The 21206-nt window shown below is 30.2% G+C and overlaps 1 protein-coding gene across 1 annotated transcript in view; it reads right to left on the bottom strand.

The window, feature by feature from the left end:
- Nucleotides 1-2324: 2324 nt before the first annotated feature.
- LOC143082517 (uncharacterized) overlaps nucleotides 2325-21206 on the bottom strand; it is a 28280-nt gene continuing 9398 nt past the window's right edge. Inside the window, exons 2-8 of the mRNA XM_076258227.1 lie at nucleotides 16865-17025; nucleotides 15986-16162; nucleotides 13987-14136; nucleotides 12907-13096; nucleotides 12414-12505; nucleotides 10445-10555; nucleotides 2325-7028 (exon numbers count right to left, since the gene is read on the bottom strand). Of these exons, the coding sequence (XP_076114342.1) occupies nucleotides 6822-7028; nucleotides 10445-10555; nucleotides 12414-12505; nucleotides 12907-13096; nucleotides 13987-14136; nucleotides 15986-16162; nucleotides 16865-17025 (1088 nt within the window). The 3' untranslated portion in view covers nucleotides 2325-6821. The remainder of the gene's footprint in view (nucleotides 7029-10444; nucleotides 10556-12413; nucleotides 12506-12906; nucleotides 13097-13986; nucleotides 14137-15985; nucleotides 16163-16864; nucleotides 17026-21206) is intronic.

Genomic DNA, 21206 nt, shown 5'->3' with positions numbered 1-21206 from the left:
AATGGTAAAGATTATTTAAATTTATCAGTTGGTAGTAAAAAGTGTATATACATTGTATATTGTATATAACAAAGATTTAAGTTGATTCTGGACAAAGAAAGATAACTCCAATTAAAAAAAATTCTTGCTATTGCACAAATAGGATATTTCTTGCTTACTATTCTGGACAAAGAAAGATAACTCTAATTAAAAAAAAATTTGCTATTTCACAATATTGTGCAATTAGATATTTCTTGCCATTGCACAATACTGTGCAATTGAAAAGACTTGCTATTGCACAATACTTAATATAATAATTTTAGATCCTGATTTGGACCAACTTGAAAACTGGGCCCATAATTAAAAATCTAAGTACATGTTTAGATTCAGCATATCAAAGAGGCCCAAGAATTCAATTTTTGTTAAAATCAAACTTAGTTTAATTTTGGACCCTTTGGACTTTAATGTAGAATTTGAAATTTGAAAACAGGACCAAAAATGAAGAATCTACATACACAGTTAGATTTGGCATATCAAAGAACCCCAAGGATTCAATTTTTGATGAAATCAAACAAAGTTTAATTTTGGACCCTTTGGACCTTAATGTAGACCAATTTGAAAACTGGACCAAAAAAACTTCAATAATCAAGAATCTAAGTACATTTTTAGATTCAACATATCAAAGAACCCAACCGATTCATTTTTTGTCAAAATCAAACTAAGTTTAATTTTGGACCCTTTGGACCTTAATGTAGACCAATTTGAAAACGGGACCAAAAGTTGAGAATCTACATATACAGTTAGATTCGGCATATCAAAGAACCCCAATTATTCAATTTTGATGAAATCAAACAAAGTTTAATTTTGGACCCTTTGGGCCCCTTTTTCCTAAACTGTTGGGACCAAAACTCCCAAAATCAATACCAACCTTCCTTTTATGGTCATAAGCCTTGTGTTTAAATTTCATAGATTTGTATTTACTTATACTAACATTATAGTGCGAAAACCAAGAAAAATGCTTATTTGGGTCCCTTTTTGGCCCCTAATTCCTAATCTGTTGGGTCCTAAACTCCCAAAATAAATACCAACCTTCCTTTTGTGGTCATAAACATTGTGTTTAAATTTCATAGATTTCCATTTACTTAACCTAAGGTTATTGTGCAAAAACCAAGAAAAATGCTTATTTGGGCCCTTTATTGGCCCCTTATTCCTAAACTATTGAAACCAAAACTCCCAAAATCAATCCCAATCTTTCTTTTGTGGTCATAAACCTTGTGTCAAAATTTCATAGATTTCTATTAACTTAAACTAAAGTTATGGTGCGAAAACCAAGAAAATGCTTATTTGGGCCCTTTTTGGCCCCTTATTCCTAAAATGTTGGGACCAAAACTCCCAAAATCAATACCAACCTTCCTTTTATGGTCATAAACCTTGTGTTAAAATTTCATAGATTTCTATTCACTTTTACTAAAGTTAGAGTGCGAAAACTAAAAGTATTCGGACGCCGGACGACGACGACGACGACGACGACGACGACGCAGACGCCAACGTGATAGCAATATACGACGAAAATTTTTTCAAAATTTGCGGTCGTATAAAAACCGTCACAGAACAAACTCATAATCAAAGTCAGATTTACACAATTTCTTTTAAAATGTGCAACTTCAAGTTGACAAGTTATAAGAGTTATTGGTCTTATATGATGACTCATCCTTTTAATTTGAAGGTGTTTGACTCCAGTTGTTATGTTTTTTTTTGTATGTGCTACTTTCAGGAGAATAATAATACTTAGAGAGAAACTAAAAACAATAGACTGCCAAATAGTCTAATAAACTCTGAAGAGAAGAAAACAGCCAACAGGATTTTCCTACAGTGAAAATGATATTTGCAAACTCTGGTTTAAAAAAATGCAGAATTTTTTGTAAGGTTCAAAAATGGAATGGCAAAAATCAATCTAAGTATCTTTTTTCACTACTTTAAGGTCTATAACTCAACAACAATAAAGGATGAATGACTCCTGTTCTTCATACCTTTAAACACAATTATTGCAAAATCTATAGTTTTGGCTGTTTTCAGAATACCTAAGTCATTACTATTTGATTTCAAAACAACTGGGCTTTTTTTTTGGTGTTCAGCATTATTGAAATCAAACAAAATACAGTAAAAAAATTGTCTTCACTAGTGCTTCATTCATGGGGTGGCCACTAAAGATAAAGGGAGAGCAAATTACCAGACATGTTTGGAGTAACTTCATAATGCTTCTATTAGCAAGTGGTGTCATCAAAGAAATTACGAGAAATATCAACTATTTGGTGTGATTGTTTTCATTAAAAAGGAATACAAAATAATTTTTTAGATTTATTTAAATTGTATAACAACTACTGTAAAAATAACAATAAATAAGGTACAGTTTCTAATGAGTTGGTCAGATTCAATGGGCACATTACATAAATATTATGCACTGTAATAGGATTATTCCTGGAACTTTGGAGTATTAAAACAATACAAACCCTCGAAACTGTATTATAAAATATACCAAAGTTGGTACATGTATAAAGAACTACATTTCTAAATGCAAATAATACAACACATTTGATTTTTAATTGAATGGATAGCTTCAGTGTTCAAGCCGATCAAATTCGCTGTTTAATATTCCTCTTAAATTTCAATCCTAACATTAAGAGAAATAAGCTGGTCTTTCTGTTCACCATTATAATGCAAACTAAAAATGCAGTAAGTCATTTATCTTTATCATAACAAACTAAATTATTTTGATGTCCTTAACTTCAAGAGTCAATCATGATTTTACTTAGTCTGTTACCACAACAAAAAGCAAACTTGTAACAGTAAATCTCAACAATCATGAACTTAAGAAGCTAAAAATGTAGAAAAGTATGACTTAAAATATTGTGTTAAAAACGCCAGGTACATTCAATTATGAAGCTATTTATAGTAGAATCTTCTAAAACAAATTGGAAAGAAGAATATCTTATTATTATTTGGAATGTCAAAGCTACATAAATTACATAAACACATTATAACTTTTGAAAAAAAAAAAACCAACCAAACATGTGAGTGTTCTACATACATACTATCTATGAATTACATATCCTTTTTACTTAAAACTTATCTATGCATCTAAGATAAACAAGACCTACAATTTTGAAACATTCTTTTTCAGAATGGAGAATAGTTAATGTACAAACTAAAAATATATTCTATGGTGATATCTTCATACAACAAAAAGTCTAATTATCTTTAAATAAAAAATTCAACTTTGCACAAGTGCCAATGCCACTTTAAAATAGTTTATATAATTCATAGATTCCACCCAAAAGTTTAATATCAGTCATGGAATTAATTTTTTTTCACATTTTCTCTTAAAGTGATACAGGTTTAAGAAATATGCACTGTAAATTCAGAAATTATTGCAAAAAATGCGACAGAGTTGTACACACACTAATTTAAACTCGCATTTTGAAATATTTTATATGAACTAAACAGGATTTTTCTCTAATTCGTAAAAATTAAAATCGCAATAATTTCTGAATTTACAGTATTGCAGGTAAAATGTGAACATCAAATGAAACTGACTGCAGACAGAACTGTAAACAAGGTTAAAGATTTATAATAATTTAGTTCAGCAAAGTTTTAAATAAATTACCAAACTTAAAAGCTGATTTGTTGATTTGAAACAACAGAAGGATAGACAAGCTGATTACTATTGGCCTTCCTGTCAATTAATTGAAAAGGCATTATGCCTTTATTTATGAAACAGCTGAGCATTACATTTAAACGTACAAATATTTTGCAATGAAATGATGAAATTACAACAATTAAGATGCATAAAGGAATAAGATGGTTGGTCCCAAAATAGTAAATAAATATTTCCTTTAAAAATACAAATCTTCCGATAATTTAAAATTGAGTAACATCAATGTACAGATCTATATGTTTAAAGACGAAAAAATAACCAGGTCAGACCTTTTCATTAAAATTAAAATTGAGAATGGAAATGGGGAATGTGTCAAAGAGACAACAACCCGACCATAGAAAAAAACACAATAGCAGAAGGTCACCAATAGGTCTTCAATGTAGAGAGAAATTCCCGCGTCCGGAGGCGTCCTTCAGCTGGCCCCTAAACAAATATATACTAGTTCAGTGATAATGAATTGCCTGTTTCTTCTGTAAAAAAATTGTGGAGCTGGAGTCATAATTTTTTGAACTACAAAACAAGTTAGTTGTTCGTTTTTTGGAGGTTCATAGCATTTAAATAAATTATGAGAACTGAAATTAAATGCAATTTACCAAGTGATAATACAGATTAGTTTTCTTTGAAAGAGTTGGTAATAGCTTACAAATGGCAAATTTGACACTACAGAGCGGTAATCTGACAGATAGTGCTTCCTAATGCTCTTTATTAACTTATTCTTGATCAATTGAAAATATATAGCGAAGAAAAGAGTCAAACAACCACTTGATCAACTCAAAACAATATGGGTCATAACTCTGGTGCTCTAAAAGGGTTACAAGCTCTGCTCAATTAGTGAAGATTGGTATTACAAGTTTTTGTTAGCAAAACAATACTATTAAACATATTTATCTAAAATACACTGGACGGATGGAATGAGTGCAAAATTGAATGCCAGTGACTAGAAACTATAGAAAAATTATAGATAACAAATAATAAAAATAGCACAATAACATAAAAAGGAACCAATAAGGCCACAGTAAAGAATATCATTAAATATTGCAAAAAAAACAATTCTAAAATAATCTGAAAATATGATTAAACTAATAAAAAAATTTAGTGCTACTGAATATTCCAAATTGTTAATTAACAGCCAAAAGTATGTTAAATCATAATGTACTGTTAGTAAAGATATATAAACCTTACTTACAAAATCTGCTTTGCTTTGAAATTTTTATTTTTTTTATTTATGCATAAATTGGAAAAAACACATTTGTCTACCGAAATGTTTAAAAACTTTTTTCCACTAATTCAGTAGTTGTGCAATGAGTGCATACTAATCCCAATCTGAAAAAAATGGCAACTTGTGTTTTGATTTGAGAGACCTTTGAAGTCCCACAGAAAAGCACATTGATATAATATACATTAATAACAATTTGTTAAATCATTTTATAGAGGTTGGAGTGTTTGAACAAATGCTGATTGAAATCTTTGAACACAATATAGAGAACAAAAAAATAATGCCTTTAAAATGTAAAATTAAATTTAAATATGAAAATAAGGAGACAATAATCCATCAGAGGCCTAATAACTGAGATGTCAACAACAACAACTAATGCATATAAGATAAAAGTAAATAAATTCAAGTAAAATATCTTTCTGTCATGAGGAACACAAACATTTTAAGAAATGTCACATATAGTCAGAAATAAAAAGCTAAAATAGGTTGATGAAAAAATTCATTTAAGCACCATGATCCATGCAAATTTTCTAATGAAAACAAAATCAAATTCAAATACTTCTCTGCCAATTTTACCACATGTGGTAAAACATTAATGCCTTTTCTCAACAATTTGTTTAATCATGTTCACCTCTTTGTTGACCTCATGAGTGTGAAAATTTAAAAAGTTTTGCGTAGATGAGACCCTGAAAATACCCCATATACACAGAGCAAAAAAATATAGCATATTAGTCAACTTAATGTTCTTCAACAATGAGAATGAATTAAAAAACATACCAAAACCCCTCAAAAAAATGTATAATAATTTGTGCAAAACAAGCATAATATATACCAATTACTGAATACAAAATCAGTAAGAACAAAACAAATAAAATAATCAAGAATATCATATCTGGTTTAATCTTATACTGTTAAATGTGACAGATATAAAATAAACTTAAATCACTAACATGTTCCTTTTTCAAATGTTACTCGCTATCAACAGAAAACACAAGCTACAAAACATAAAAGTTGGCTGCCATTCATACGGATTAAATGTAGTGAGAGAATAACATTACTTCTGAAAAATAAGTAACTTAGTAATATGTTACAACTTTTAAATAGGATTGAAGAACCACTCTGCAATCATGGTCACTGTTTGTTCATTCAAAGTTGCAAACTAAGGAATAGACCATGCTGAGTTTTCAAACATTGAAGAGCTAAGAACGATCATACCACACACAGTTTAAAGATTAAAATTTAACAAATTCAAAAGATTAATGGTCACTAAATATATTTATCTTCGTACAACAACTCAAGAAAACTTAACAACTGTACAATGTACCTATCAGTTTAATAGTTATAACACAAATTCATCTCTAACATTTTTTTCCTTTTTTATTCTTAATTCTAAATTTGGGAAGATAGGTGTTATAATCTACAAAAATGATAAAACAAAATATCTACATCTTGTTTGATTTTTGAAATGAATAATTGAGGTGATGGTATGACATTTTTTTACTATTTGAAACATAAACATAACCTAGATAAGTTTCAAGGCATAAAATTAAAATTTAACTAAAGCTTGTTACTGAAAAATTGATAATCTTGAAAGTAATAAAAAAACACCTGCATAGACAATATATTATTCAACATAATATACACTTCAGCTTATTCTATTTATAGCCTATTATTTATTCACATGACAGAAATGCTACATTACCAATTCATATTTTAAAAGTCATACAAAATAAATTCTAATTCTAGATTTCAAGTCCTTATGAAGGTCTCAGTTTTTACATCTGTGGATTTCTTTAGAAAAAAATAACTTACAAGTAAAAATTGGCATTACCGAAAAAATTATCATTTGATATAAAACTGTCCCAATAACCAAGTATTGCCATTATCTAAGGATAAACATTAACTACAATATCAATTATCTCTTGCAGATCTCATCACACTGACAATCCAATGACATAGAATGATGGGTGTATCATCAGGGAATAGACATAGTTCATTTTCTGTAGACGCTATAGCCTTCAGATGAGTAGGTTTCACTTTCCCAGGATGAATCAGAGGTACAAACTTAGTCAGTTCATATGAACCAAAGTCCTGAAATACTATCTTTTTCTTATACTCCTGAAAAATAAATCAAAGATTAAATTGTAAAATTTCAGTTAACAAAAACCTAGAGATTCGTTGAAATGTAAAACAAGGCAGTATCTAGTGATGGCAATAGCTTGAACTGGGCGTTAATGTTAAGTTACCACAAACAAATAGGCACATCTGACATGAAGGTAAGTGTGCAACTTACTTTAAACTTTAATACTTCATTTTTAAATATTGAATAAAGCACAGTATAAAGTAATATCAAGAATTCCACATGGTATCATTAAATTATGAGTGAATAAATGTGTCTCTTCTGAACCCTTTCCTCCATGGATTTTTTTTTTCATACTTGATTCGCATAGGATTTTTTCAATAAAAAAAAAAATCCTCATTTTTAAAGTATTAATGCATTGCTAAACCAAACATTTCATCAATGATATTCCAGTCAGATATCCTTTTTATATAAGATGCAAATTTTATTTAAGACTGATACAGATTTTTTGTAGGCAAGACGTTTCAACTGAGGCACTACACAGGCGTCATTATGGAGGAAAGGGGGTGGTGTCAAAAGAGGTCATTATGGAGGAAAGGGTGAAGGCTATATTTAATACAACTAGTCAGAAAGAAGACTGCACATGTTTAAGTGCATAAAAATGGTCACATATCATGAATATTCTTAAACCGAAAAAGAATAAATTTTATTTAACTAGTAAATAAACAGAATTTTTGGATAACATTTCATACTTTAACCAAAAATTAAAATCCTGTAAATATAGTAATGTTTTGTTTCTTTTATAATTCAAATTTAATTTTTTGATTGATATGGGATGACTTTGATAGATTAATTTGTCACACACTTAAAGAGATAATGAAAACATTGCCCACCATCTTAAAAAAAAAAAATAATGTCACCAAAGGGAGGTTATTTGATGCCATCACTTATTGTGATCACTTCCTCGAATTCCATTTCAGTATTAGCTGATTGCAATATAAATGAAACATTTGCTGCTCATTTTGGGTAATACATGTACATCAACCTGCTTTGATTTTACACATGAACTCATGATTTGATAGATGAAAAATGTTTGAAGAGCTGAAACTTCATCCTCATGTGATATTTACTTTTCAACATCCCTTACAGCTAATTTCCTAATACTTGTAAGGTAAAGCTTTGGTTGGTTTGTTTGGTTTCTTTGTATAAATGTTTACTCATGCTTTGTAATTAAGATTGACATCTTCAAACAATGTATATGAACATAGTTAACCCTTTCACCGATTGCTGCCCAGACAGAAGCTACTCTGAGACGATGGCTTCCCTGGTTACTTTTACTCAAGTGGGAGATCTTCATAATAAATGTCAATCAAAGAGCAGATTGCTCTGAGGGATACGATTGCCATTGTTTCATTGACACATGTATGCTAGTCCAAATAATTATGACGTCTTGAAAGGCTGTTATAATTTTTTTCTTTGACGGTCGAAGTAAGGCGTCAAAGAAAAAAATTATAATAGCCTTTCAAAATGTCATAATTATTTGGACTACATGTATGCATGTAGCTGGATAATATTATTTTCAAAACTAATTCAAATGACAAACAGACATGTAAAATAGTTACAAAATAGCCAAACCCAGATAAAAGTGTATGAACAATGTAATTAGGTCTATTGTGTTTTATTTTTGTACTATCAATACCAAGTTTACTTTCCACAGCAGTCACTGACTGACTCAGAGTGAGAGAAGGTATTTTATTTCACTCATTGGTTATTATATTTTATTAAGTGTCTGTTAGCGATGCGCCGACGTATAGTCATCAATGTGCTGATGGATCGTCGTATGATGTAGATGTAGAAGTAGATTTCAATTCGTATCTTATCACCTTTTTTCCTTCGTTAATTCTAGGAGGAACCCCATTCCTAACTCTTTAAATATTTAATTTCCTTTGGGTCGGTCATCATGGCTCCTTTCCGTACACATTTATCGGTTTAAATTGCATTCGTTTTCAATATAATACGACGTTGATTGACAGAACAAGCTAATACTCGACGTCTTGTTTATATTCAGAATTCACAGAAGTTCCGGTCGGAAGGGAGACAACTCGAAACGATAATATGGAAGACTCCATTTCGCCTGAAGGGGTGTTCTACGATGTGGAATATATTTATTTTAATCTAAATGATGCATATGACCCTCAATAGCAGACATACATAGAAAAGATCCCATGAGTTATAAATTAATTAATTGAGTGGGGAATACAGAGCAACCATTCAATCTAAAACCCCTTAAAGTCAAGAAAACTATACGCATGCGCATAATTTCCAAATCAAACCCTGGGGCAAGATATATTAAATGCTTATTAAACGACCTAGATGGTTCTCAATTTCTTTATGGAAGTACAATCTCAAATATCAGTTTCATAACGGTAACATATAAGAAAAACTCCACTTTAGTTCTTATATGACAGAAATAGATTATTCAGAGAACTCTCGCATTTTATCAAAACTGGGAATTCCCTCTGACGTGTTTCTAAATTTATAACTACACTAAATATAAATACTGCTTAATTCTGATTTTCCGTGTTGTTAAAAACATGCATCGAAGTCAAGGGAATTATCAATCATGAAGATTATGAAAAGAACATTATAGGAAAGTTGATTAAGTTCAATCCCTTTGTTTGTTTTTACCTTTTAAAGCAAGACAATCATAAGAATCTGAGATGTTCCTTAATGTTTAGAATAAAACGATTGACGTGAGGGAAATTGCTCTGAGCCACCGGTATAAGTCTACAGATTGCTTGAAAGCAATCGTATCCCAATAAAAACTTGTTTGTAGTTATTTGTGTATTTATTTCATTCACTAATACCATGTTCACAGTTTTATTTATGTTTTGATATTTTTTTCTTCATAAAATATTCAAATTTTCAAATTTTCGGCATTATTTAGGTGAAATTCTCAAAATTCTGCTCTTTGACCCCAAATCGTAATTTTTTAACCCAAAAAGGCAAACTTTTGAAAAATTTTATGAGGCTGTACAAATTCATCACACTGAAAGATGTCCATTCCAAGTGTCAGAAGCGCCATGTTTACACTTTCATTCGGGTTTTCATTAAAGAAAAATAACTCATGTTTGCACTGTTTTGAGCGGGAAATATAAAAGATGTATTCTGATCCCGATAAAACGGGACTCATCGTCAGCTGTCTGAAGCGTGAACCCTGGTAAACCGGGACTCATCTGCGAAAGGGTTAAACCTGTATTATATTTAATTTGATTGGACGTTATCCCAATTACAATTGTACAATATACAATCAAAGCAAGCAATCTAACCAAAGTCTTCCTCTACATGCATTAGGAAATTTGCTGTAACAAAGACCTATTTTTAGAAATTTAAGATTGCAAATTTCTGTCTGGTAGCTTTTAGTGATTTTTTACTATCATTTCCATTTCCTCACCTCAGTTAAAGTGTCTTTTTGTATACCGGTACCTGAGCAATCAATATTGTATACTTTCTTTATAGGGTCTGTTGTGTCTAATAATTTAACAAATACTTTTATCAACTTTTCCTGAAATATAAAGGATCTCATATGAAGTATATGTATAATTGAGGAAACTTAATTGGTCAATTAACTGCTTATCCAGAACATTCTGATATTGAAAATAAAGTACAATGCAATGTTTACACATATTTATATATGTAAGCCTCAAATCTATGTCCTTTTTAATATTGCGTCATAGACGTTCCAAATCTATGTCCTGTATTGTCTCGCATCTATGTCCTTTATTTACTCAAATCTATGGCCATTTTTGGCTCAAATGTATGTCCTTTCATTGACGTAAAACATATAACAAAACATCATCAAGTAAACAATGAAAAGTTAACAATTACATGTGTAAGTACGGCCTTTAACACGGAGCATTAACTTACACCGAACAAACATTGAACAAGTGGTTTATATGACAAAAGCAAGGTTAACATTTTATCTATTAATACACATGGTTTAAAATTGCTTTATGTTATGGAAGAAAATCTGTTATGAATAGTGGACTGATGGATTATTTTCATAAACGTCAACTACAGATTTATCCTCTTGAAATGTTTTCTGACAATTATCGGGATATCTTTACTTACTACTACTATTAGAGAATTTTTATAATTCAAATCAAATCCAGCCATGAACAAAGGGACTGCAGTGTTTACATCTGGTTTCTGGAGAGAAGGAATGTGCCAAAACATAAAGAATGATTCTTCTCAGGGAAATATTTTCGTTATTACAAGTTGTACATTTGAACTAAATACATATCAGCTAAGACCAAACAATTGATATATGTTTTATTGTGATTCACAAATATTTCAAATATAATAACGTTTTACTTGTATCAATTTAGAATGATTTTTTGATACTAGTATTCAAGGAAAAACATAGATAAAGTGGTATAAATGTCAATGAAACAGCGATATGAACAAATTCATAAGACAAAACAAAGTACGTTGAAGTTGCAAACAAATATTCATTCTTTGCTGTCTTTTTTAGTAAAATAAATATGTGTAGTTTCATTCTTAAAGACGGCATACAATAATAACCCACACATGCAAAGATTTTAACCACACATGGAAAAATGACTTAATAAAACAAAAAGAATATAAGAACGTACTTGAAACAATATTATAAATACCAGCTAAATAATTTAGCCGGATTTTCTTAAACGCATACTATACTTCAGCTCTTGCACATACATGGAGAACACACACCAACTTAATATTGAATTATGGGAAATTACTTAATGAAATAGAAAACCTATAAGGCGGAACTTATTAGACGAGCATAAATTTGCGAATGGCGAAACAAATTGGAAAATACATTACACAGATTTGAGACCTTATCTTTTTAACGGACACAGATTTGCGAATTACGTCACGATTGAAAATCGGAAACAGATTTGAGGCCGACTCTTTTTTACGGACATAGATTAGCGATTGACGTCACAATGGGCATAGATTTAAGAAACGATCACAGATTTGAGCTTGTACACAGATCTGAGGTTTACATATATATACATATATTTTTTTTTTTTTTTTAAACAGATGCACACTGACAAATACCTGCATCGTTTGATGTACTGAAATAATTTTTTTAACATCTTATTTCATATATAATTGTTATTCACAATTCGTGGAATCAAACGGATAATTTCATCTTGTTTTTGTAGTACCATCATTTCAAGGTAATCTGATATAAGTTTGATGGTGTTTAGTTTTCCTATGTAAGAGTAATTGTGACTTGGATGGAGAGCTATCTCATTGGCACTCATACCATATCTCCTTATATTTATATAGTATAGAAATTGTAGTGTGAATATCAAGTCCTACCTATCATGGCATGAACCTCCTTTAAACTGTGCATATATTATCTCAATACTTACTGCAGGCTGACCAAGGTCAATGGGTAAATCTTTGATACAAATTCTATCTATGTTATATCTATCTATCTCAAGCTTTACACAGTCATCTTCAGCTGAAAATAGAAATGAAATATAGAAGCTAATGAGTTTATATCCACAACACAGCATTTTGTGTATGTGACCCAAAATCACTCATACAAAGATTTATATTTATCCAAATATTTATAATGTATAAATCACTTTTTAAAAAATAGAACCTTTCCTAAATTGGAACACTCAAAGTAAATAAACTGTTGATATAAATATATCTCGCCTGTTTACCAGATATCATTGACTTATCATTAGTTGTTCCCCTTACACTGACTTGATCACAGACTTCAACGGTAGTCAACTTTCTGTTTGAAAGATTTCCTAAAATTTGAACATAAAATCTTTTTCAATCTTATCCTTTGGTATTCAAGAAATTTTATCAAGCAACATAATGTATCTAAAAACATGAAGAAAATCTACTTACTAAATGTGAATAAAATGACATTGTCAATTTTTCTAGTAAAACTTATATTCAATTCAGAGAAGAATTCCACTACTTTTTCCCATAAATCATCTGCATTTCCAGTACTCATATCTAATGTTGCTAGTCTGCCAGTTTTGGTAAACAGGTCAATAAATGGTTTGACTGCATTTGTAAACAATGTTGCTCTTTTCTGAAATGTTAGAATACAATGCATTATTTCTTAACAAAATGTCTTGGTATATGTTCCTTGTTAATCAGTTTACCACACATAATATATTCATGTGGGGGCCTTTTGTAGCTGACTATATGCTCAGAGTATTTTTCATTGTAGAAAGCAGTGGTTGCCTATAAAAATTTGCTAACATCCACTTCATTTCAATTATGGTGGATAGTCGTCTTACTGGTAATCATACCACATATCCTTGTTTTTTTTTTTTAATTTCTGTATATTGATAAAAAAAAAATTGGTAAAACAAAAAAAACATCAACAGATCAGTTCAAAGTGAAATATATCTTATATTCTTTTACAAAAGATATAATTGTAAAGAAGACTCTCGGTAATGCTGTTATAACAATGCAGACTTGCTGACTCATATTTCTGTCCAGGACAACCATATTGCAATGATATGGTATAAATAAGGCTATTAGAAAAAAGACATGTAATAGTATACAATTATTATGTTTCAATATACAAAAATATAACAACACAGATTGACAAAACAAAATACAGATAAGGTTAATCAGATGTACAGCATTAAGAGATATGAGGTTTTTCAACACCCATCAATAACATCTATAGAGAAGTGCTAATTCTATATTGGGTCAATATCTCAATTATAAAATTGTGAACAAAAAATTGCTGTGCAGTGATATTACACATATTTCCTTTAATAAGTGTTTGAGCTCAAATATTTTAGCTGATTTGGAGAGCAGAGAACCTTAAATTAAAGTGTAATAAACTTTTGACAGAGATATGACTAAAGTTTGTAATTTTTCACATATTAATTTTTTAACCATCAGCTTGTCAAACAAGCACCCAGTTTTAACTGACTCTAAGGGTATAAATAAGGTAAATCTTACAGAGGTTCTAGTAACATCAGCCTCATCAGTCTGAGCTGCCCCTTCCTTTCCTTTAGGGGTTGCTGTAGGGTGTTTTGCACATTCTGCTACAGCTTTCTTTACAAACTTCTCTTGGGATATTAACATGTAGAAGGCAAATGATACAGGATACTGAAATTAATCAAACAAATTCAAAATTTAAACAAAGTAGATTTCAAGATTGCTTTATACTGTCACCATTACTTTTGAATATTTTCTCTTTCTACCTCATGTAAAAGTGTTACAGAAACTTGAAGTGAGAGCAAACAAGACTTTTTAATACTGACTGAAATTACTGAAAATATTCTGGAATTATATATCAAATTTATTATGTTTTCTCAACCAATGTAACTTGTTGACACCTGACAAATTAAAGGGAATCCCTGAATTGATTAATTGTCAATTTATGTTTTACCTTCAATGTATGCAAGTCAACTGAAAAATCAACAAAATTCCAATGTGGAAAGAGTTTTAACTTGTCTTTCTTTCCTAACTCCAATATATATATATATCCAAAATGAGTACGGTACACACGCAGGCCTAACAGTGGAATAGGAACTGCTTACCTTCTAGATAACCCATTCATCTTCATAAATCTCAATTATCATATTCAAACTCATTTCATAGTGTCTGTGGTATAGGGGAAAGATTATTTCTTTAATGAGATGTTATTTTTATATATAAAAAACACCAATATTTTTATGGTCAAATTTTTCACTGATTATATCAGATATCTTCGTTAACTACAATCTCCTTCCCTTTTCACGAATGGGATCTATCGAATTAGACTATTTACCAGGTTTGTAATGACAGGAGCAACACTACAGGTTCCACATTTGGAGCAGGATCTGCTTACCCTTCCAGGGCACCTTAGATCACCCCCTGTTTTTGGTGAGGTTCGTATTGCATAGTCTTTAAGTTTTCTATCTTGTGTCTTGTGTACTATTATTTGTCTGTTGGTCTTTTTTTTTAGCCATGGTGTTGTCAATTTATTTTCGATCTATGAGTTTGACTGTTGCCTTCTTTTCAAGTAGGCTTGTCATTTTATCACTTTTCTTTTTCCCTGAACAATTTAAATAAACTTTTTACAGATAAACACTTCTTATTTATGCAAACAAGTGTATTTTAAATTTTAGTTTCCAGGTTTCCAGTAAACATGGTAAAATATATAAACAATCCAATTACTCAATCCAATTAGCCATTGATCGTTCTTTTTAGCAGACCAGAACAGCTGTAAGTATTTTCTTTGTACTTCTTTCATCTTGCATGGTTCTTCATTACAATTTATTGATCAAGAGATCTTAACTTGAGTCTTTAATTATTTGCCATCATTTTTAAGTAATTAGTGGACATTTATGGAAAATAATCATTTGATCTAACTTTCCTTGAATCACTACAATATTGATGTTCAAAGGAAAATATGTATATAATCTCTTTATTAATGTGTACATGAAGACTGTTCTTGTATTATATCAAACCAACATAAATTCCTCTGTCTAACTGCTTAATAATGGTTCTAACTATGTATTGTCTAATGCATTTGTTTACATAGGATTATTGTTTAACTTTAACAGTATTTCTACTGAATAAACACAAAGACATTAGCTGAATAAGGTATAAAAGTTACTTGAAGTTTTAAAATATGACAAATGCTTTAAGGTGGTACCCAACACTTTCACTAAAATTAATTTGGCTTGTTTAATTTTTAAAAAAAATTTGACAAAGTATTTACTTTTACCCTTTGACAAAACTATAAAAATTTCACAAAATGTGAACCAACCATTTTGTCAGAAATATTATACTGCTTATATAGCAATTTGACAAACACTAATTTTGATCATTGAGAAGCTTAATATTCCCTTAACAACACAACATAATTAAAACGTTAAGCTGATTTTACAGAGTTATCTCCCTGTAGTGTTAGGTACCATCTTGAACAAACTTTAGGTTTTCAAGTGGCTTTTTCGCCCAAAATGATTACCTTGTCCTCAAAAAATCTAAATTCATGATTGCAATCTTTAACGAATGTAGAAACCATCTGCATATATTTCAAATTGGGCATCCAGTCCACCAATATAGTCTTGTCTTTGTCCATTTCAGTCAAAGCCTTGGCAACCCACTTCAATACAACATCTAGTCTGAGTAGTTCTGGTTGTGCCTACAAATTATATATCCATAAAGATTGATTAACGCAACGAATCATGAACAAACAACAAAAACTCAGCATTTATGTCTCTTCTATACAAAAAAAAAATAAACATTTAAAATATTTAAAGTACACATACTTCAGTTTATCAATGTAATGCAAAGGCCAATGTCTGTTGCCTACATAGAACTGAAGAAAATTATCTGAATTCTAATTTACTACTAATTGCAAATATGAACATTATTGTTTTAGATAATTGAAGGGAAGTAAATTAAATCATTTCAGCCAATTACCCTACTCTGTAAGTTTGAAAATTCCATCAATATATCAACGGGTCACAATGTTGAATTAGTTTTTTAACAATAAGTTCTGACTTACTTTGATAAGTTGTTGAACTTGTGCTGTCAGTCGAGAAACAATAAGTTCTGACTTACTTTGATAAGTTGTTGAACTTGTGCTGTCAGTCGAGAAACAATAAGTTCTGACTTACTTTGATAAGTTATTGAACTTGTGCTGTCAGTCGAGAAACAATAAGTTCTGACTTACTTTGATAAGTTGTTGAACTTGTGCTGTCAGTCGAGAAACAATAAGTTCTGACTTACTTTGATAAGTTGTTGAACTTGTGCTGTCAGTCGAGAAACAATAAGTTCTGACTTACTTTGATAAGTTGTTGAACTTGTGCTGTCAGTCGAGAAACAATAAGTTCTGACTTACTTTGATAAGTTGTTGAACTTGTGCTGTCAGTCGAGATGGATCAGGTTCTTCTATCTTCTTTGCCAGTTCTTCCAATATTATATTTTCCACATTAAGAGTGTTAAAGCCAAACACTTGAGCTATGTTGTATACCATTTTCCCCTTTTTGGAACCAGGCCCACCTGAAAGCAAAAAATAACTTAAAGAATAAGCATCTGAATAAGAGGTAGTGTGGTAATAAAACCTATTTACGTTAATGAGAAAGAAATCTCTAATCTAAAATACAGACTAAAAAGTTCCAGTTAAAAAGTATGGATTATCCATCACCTTGTAGTTATGACAAAGGGTACACCAAAACATATATTCAAGTAAAGAGTTTTATTATTACACTCACTGTATACATGTAAATGGAGGACCGTTTTCTATGAATTTGTCCTTGAAATAAATTATCTAAATACAAGATGAGCTATAAGCCTATTGTTGCTCACTAATGATACCCCACCACAAGTATTCAGTAAACTGAAGGATGTGAAACTGCATTATATGTTATTGCAGACTCACATGAAGATTGATTCTGAATTTCAGATATGGCCCTTGTGTATTTAAATACATGTACATAAGTATAGTTAGCAATGAATGTAAAAATGCATCGCAGTAAAGCATCCTCACATAAATCGTGCTACCAAATAACAGAATACTCTGTTTTATAGTTTGGGAGAAAATGTGAGAAACTGACAGAGAGGTAAATCAGTACACTCTCCCACTCCTGTGAAGCTGGAGTTAGAGGTACTAAAGATTGTCTGACACTGGCAGTGATAATGGAGTGTGTTAGCATGATCACTGTACAACCCATACATTACATAGCAAAAGGGTATATGAATATCTGTAATAACTGATTAAAATACAGGTCATCAATGGTCATGCAAACATCAATTTATGTTCAATTAGTTTTCAAATTCTTTATTAAACTTTGAGTTTTTAAGAATAATTAAAGCTTAGAAAAACAAATAAAATCATGAATACAGAATTTTTAAAGATCATTATAATTTCTTTTTCAAATAGTGTGAAAACATACATTGAAATTCCCATACTATCCTGATAAAGTTTCTATTAAGTTTTTAAAATATATAATAGTTTTGTAACAATTTACACAATAATTATTCCATTTGTTCGCTAAAAGTAGTCTGAATAAACTAAAGTATCTAACAAATGAAAAATAGACCAATTTGAACCATGAAAACAAACAGTAGTATATTAACATGTATATTAAAAGGTTTGTAAATATTTGATTATTCCCTGTATTTACTCTTCAGATTTATATTTGCTTTTCTTATAAATGATTACTGTTACAAAGACGTGTCCTTAAGGAGACATAAATAACTCCTTCCTATCACAATGAAGGGTTCTTATCAATTGCAACAACCTACAGACCCTTTATAAATACAATGTAGTTTTACAATATTAAATTTCTGATTACTATGCCTTATGCTTCATTAAAAGCCTACACAAAATCACTAAACTGAAATTAACAGAAAGTAATGAGAACGGATTCTGTATTGAGTTAGATTAATCAAGCCTATCTTGAACAGTAATATTGTTATGAATCAATGTTTTCTCACGACATTGCATAAAGTATTGATTGATATTTGATTTTTTAGAAAGAAATCTCCATTAACCTGCATGATATTCTTGAGTGTATACTATCATGACTCTACTCATCAATTAGACCATTTAAACCACTATTTAATCAAACCATGTTACTTATATAGTCAACACAATCTCACTATCCAAAGATCAATTTCCTGCTTTTTCATGGTGTCAGAAACAAAGATTAAATCCTTGAATTATATATTTTTAAAATTTGAACTGTCATGTCAATTAATATTATATGTAATACATTAAATATCCCTTTGTTTCTATCAACTTTACAGAATGCTGTGTTGAAGCAGAGACAATCTATACTAACACTTATAACAATGTCTATACAAATGTGCAGACAGAACTGTGCCATCACTGATGTCACATGAATTCATAAAATAAAATCATTTCGCATTCATAAAGTGTTCTTCATAACTGTATGTTCAAGTTTAAACTAAAGAAGTAACATTTTTATGAAATTTTGTACATTTTTTCATTTCTCAGATTTTTTTTACTTGAAATCTATTCTCTTTGTTATTTTGCTTTTGGTTTTGTCCGTTTGCAGAGATTTTCAGTCAAATTGAGGACAGATGTCGATCAGTTTCACATTCATTATTGTATTTCATTTTTGTGATATTCATATAATGGTTTTCGCAAGATGTCGCTTAGATTTTTTGCATATGGTATGGAACAGCTATTTCCCTTTTGAGACTGACCCTGTTTAGCTGAAAACTTTTTAAATTGTAAGAGTTATCTACTCAAACACTGTTTTCTTTGTGGTGAGTCTCAGATGTCCTCGGTATCCTTTAAGAAAGTGGCAAATTTATTTTACCAAATTTGCTCGCTATATTCTCAGGATTTTATTTCTAACTTTGACAGAAGCGATACGAAGACTCCATTTGAGAGTTATTTCCCCTTTAATGTATTTGTAATAAGTAATATGCATTTTGCTCCATAAGTGATAGGGTCTGACGACTGAGGTCCTTGGTTCAAAGAATAGAAAACTAGGTCAAGGTCAAATTCTAAATTGACTTTTCCTTGTTCTACTATCTCTTGTCACTTTTAAAGATATATATAAAAGAACTTGTGCAAAATGTTTGCCTAATTGTGATAAATAAAAGATAGGATACATTTGGTCTGAAAAATCCAATGACATCTTAAAAGAGTTAATGCACCTGAAATGATTCAATTTAAGATAATTGATAATTTCTCCAACTTTGTAAAGGTTAAACCATGGGGTCTTTTGCAAACTGTTGGGTGCCATGCGAGCTTGAAAAATATCAACCGGAAGTGACCTTGAGTAAACCGAAAGTATTTATTTCATGGAAAAGTACCTAGAAACTAAATATGTATACTGTATTACATAAACCTATCACTTGAAGTAAATATTACTATACCGGAAGTACCTTGTAATATATTCCATACTACAGGCAAAAGTATAAAGAAACCATATATTTTTGGAATCAGTGTAAAAAAAGCTATCATGAGAGACCAGAAGGTTGGCAATTATCTCCCTTATAACAGGCAAAAAATATATACACACATTTATTAATTGAATCAGTATGAAGAAACCTATGCTTGGATGTCAAAAGTAACTTTGAGTAAACCGAAAGAAGCTTCTCATCAATGATTTTAAAAATTGATGTGTGAAGACCTTCATATGTTCTCTGAAAAATTAATTTTTATTTCTTATATGATATTCGAATTAAAAATTAATTGTTCAGAGTTTATATGGGGTTCTTCTTCCTGTTCTTTGGCTTTGTTAACAAAGTAATGGTCTAATTCCAATAGAACATGAATTGCATGATGATGCTACAATAACATTGAATAAGAATCAAAGAGCTGAATAGCTCTGAGGGGAAAGACGACCCTTGTCTCTTTTAATAGTCTTCATATAAAGAATGAAAAAAAGAACAGCTAGAACATGTAGAAAGGTTGACAATATTGAATTTGAAGTCAATTGTTGTTGTTTAATCTAATTTTATTTCCTTAGTTTAGGATTCAATTTGGACCAAGAGATCTGCATAGATCTAAATCTAAACATTTGATTAAAGTTGATAGTTAATTATGTAAAATTCAATGATTTCTGTCATTTAACAACAACTACAATGTTTTCCGAAATCTTAATTGTGTACCACTGAACTGCAGGCTAGGCCATTTTCCATTTTTTGTGACAGTACTCTAAGATTTTTTATTTTTTTCTTAAGAAAGTTGGGACTGAAAAATCCATTTAGTTTTAAATTTCCATTGAAAAAGTTCCCAGTTACAACTCTCATCACAGGGATACAGGTACTAATAAAAAATAATATGATTGATGTAAACCAATCTTATTAAAATAAGTTCTCATCACTTGCTCATCGATTTTTTATATGTCGCGGCGACATATAAAAAATCAAGGAGCAAGTGTTAATAAGATTGGATGTAAACTGTGTGAAGCTTGTTTCCAGATCATACATTTTGAAATATTTGTAAATTACATGAATAAATAGTTTTAAACAATAAAATGCAACTTTTTTTTTTTTTTTTTTTTTTTACCATTACAATGATTTATTTGTTGGTACACACAATTTAGTTTTAATGGAGGACTACTTATCATATACTAAATGTCACATTTTAAGTTTTATTTTAGTGGATAATTACTCATCAATTAAGGTGCTCCTGATTTGGAGGAAGATTCACAAAACAGAATTTTACTGAAAAAATGAAAAAAAATCTTTTCTCTCCC

Source organism: Mytilus galloprovincialis, chromosome 7 (genome assembly GCF_965363235.1).
Source record: "Mytilus galloprovincialis chromosome 7, xbMytGall1.hap1.1, whole genome shotgun sequence".
NCBI classification, from domain to species: domain Eukaryota; kingdom Metazoa; phylum Mollusca; class Bivalvia; order Mytilida; family Mytilidae; genus Mytilus; species Mytilus galloprovincialis.
This window is presented reverse-complemented; position numbering and strand designations above follow the sequence as displayed.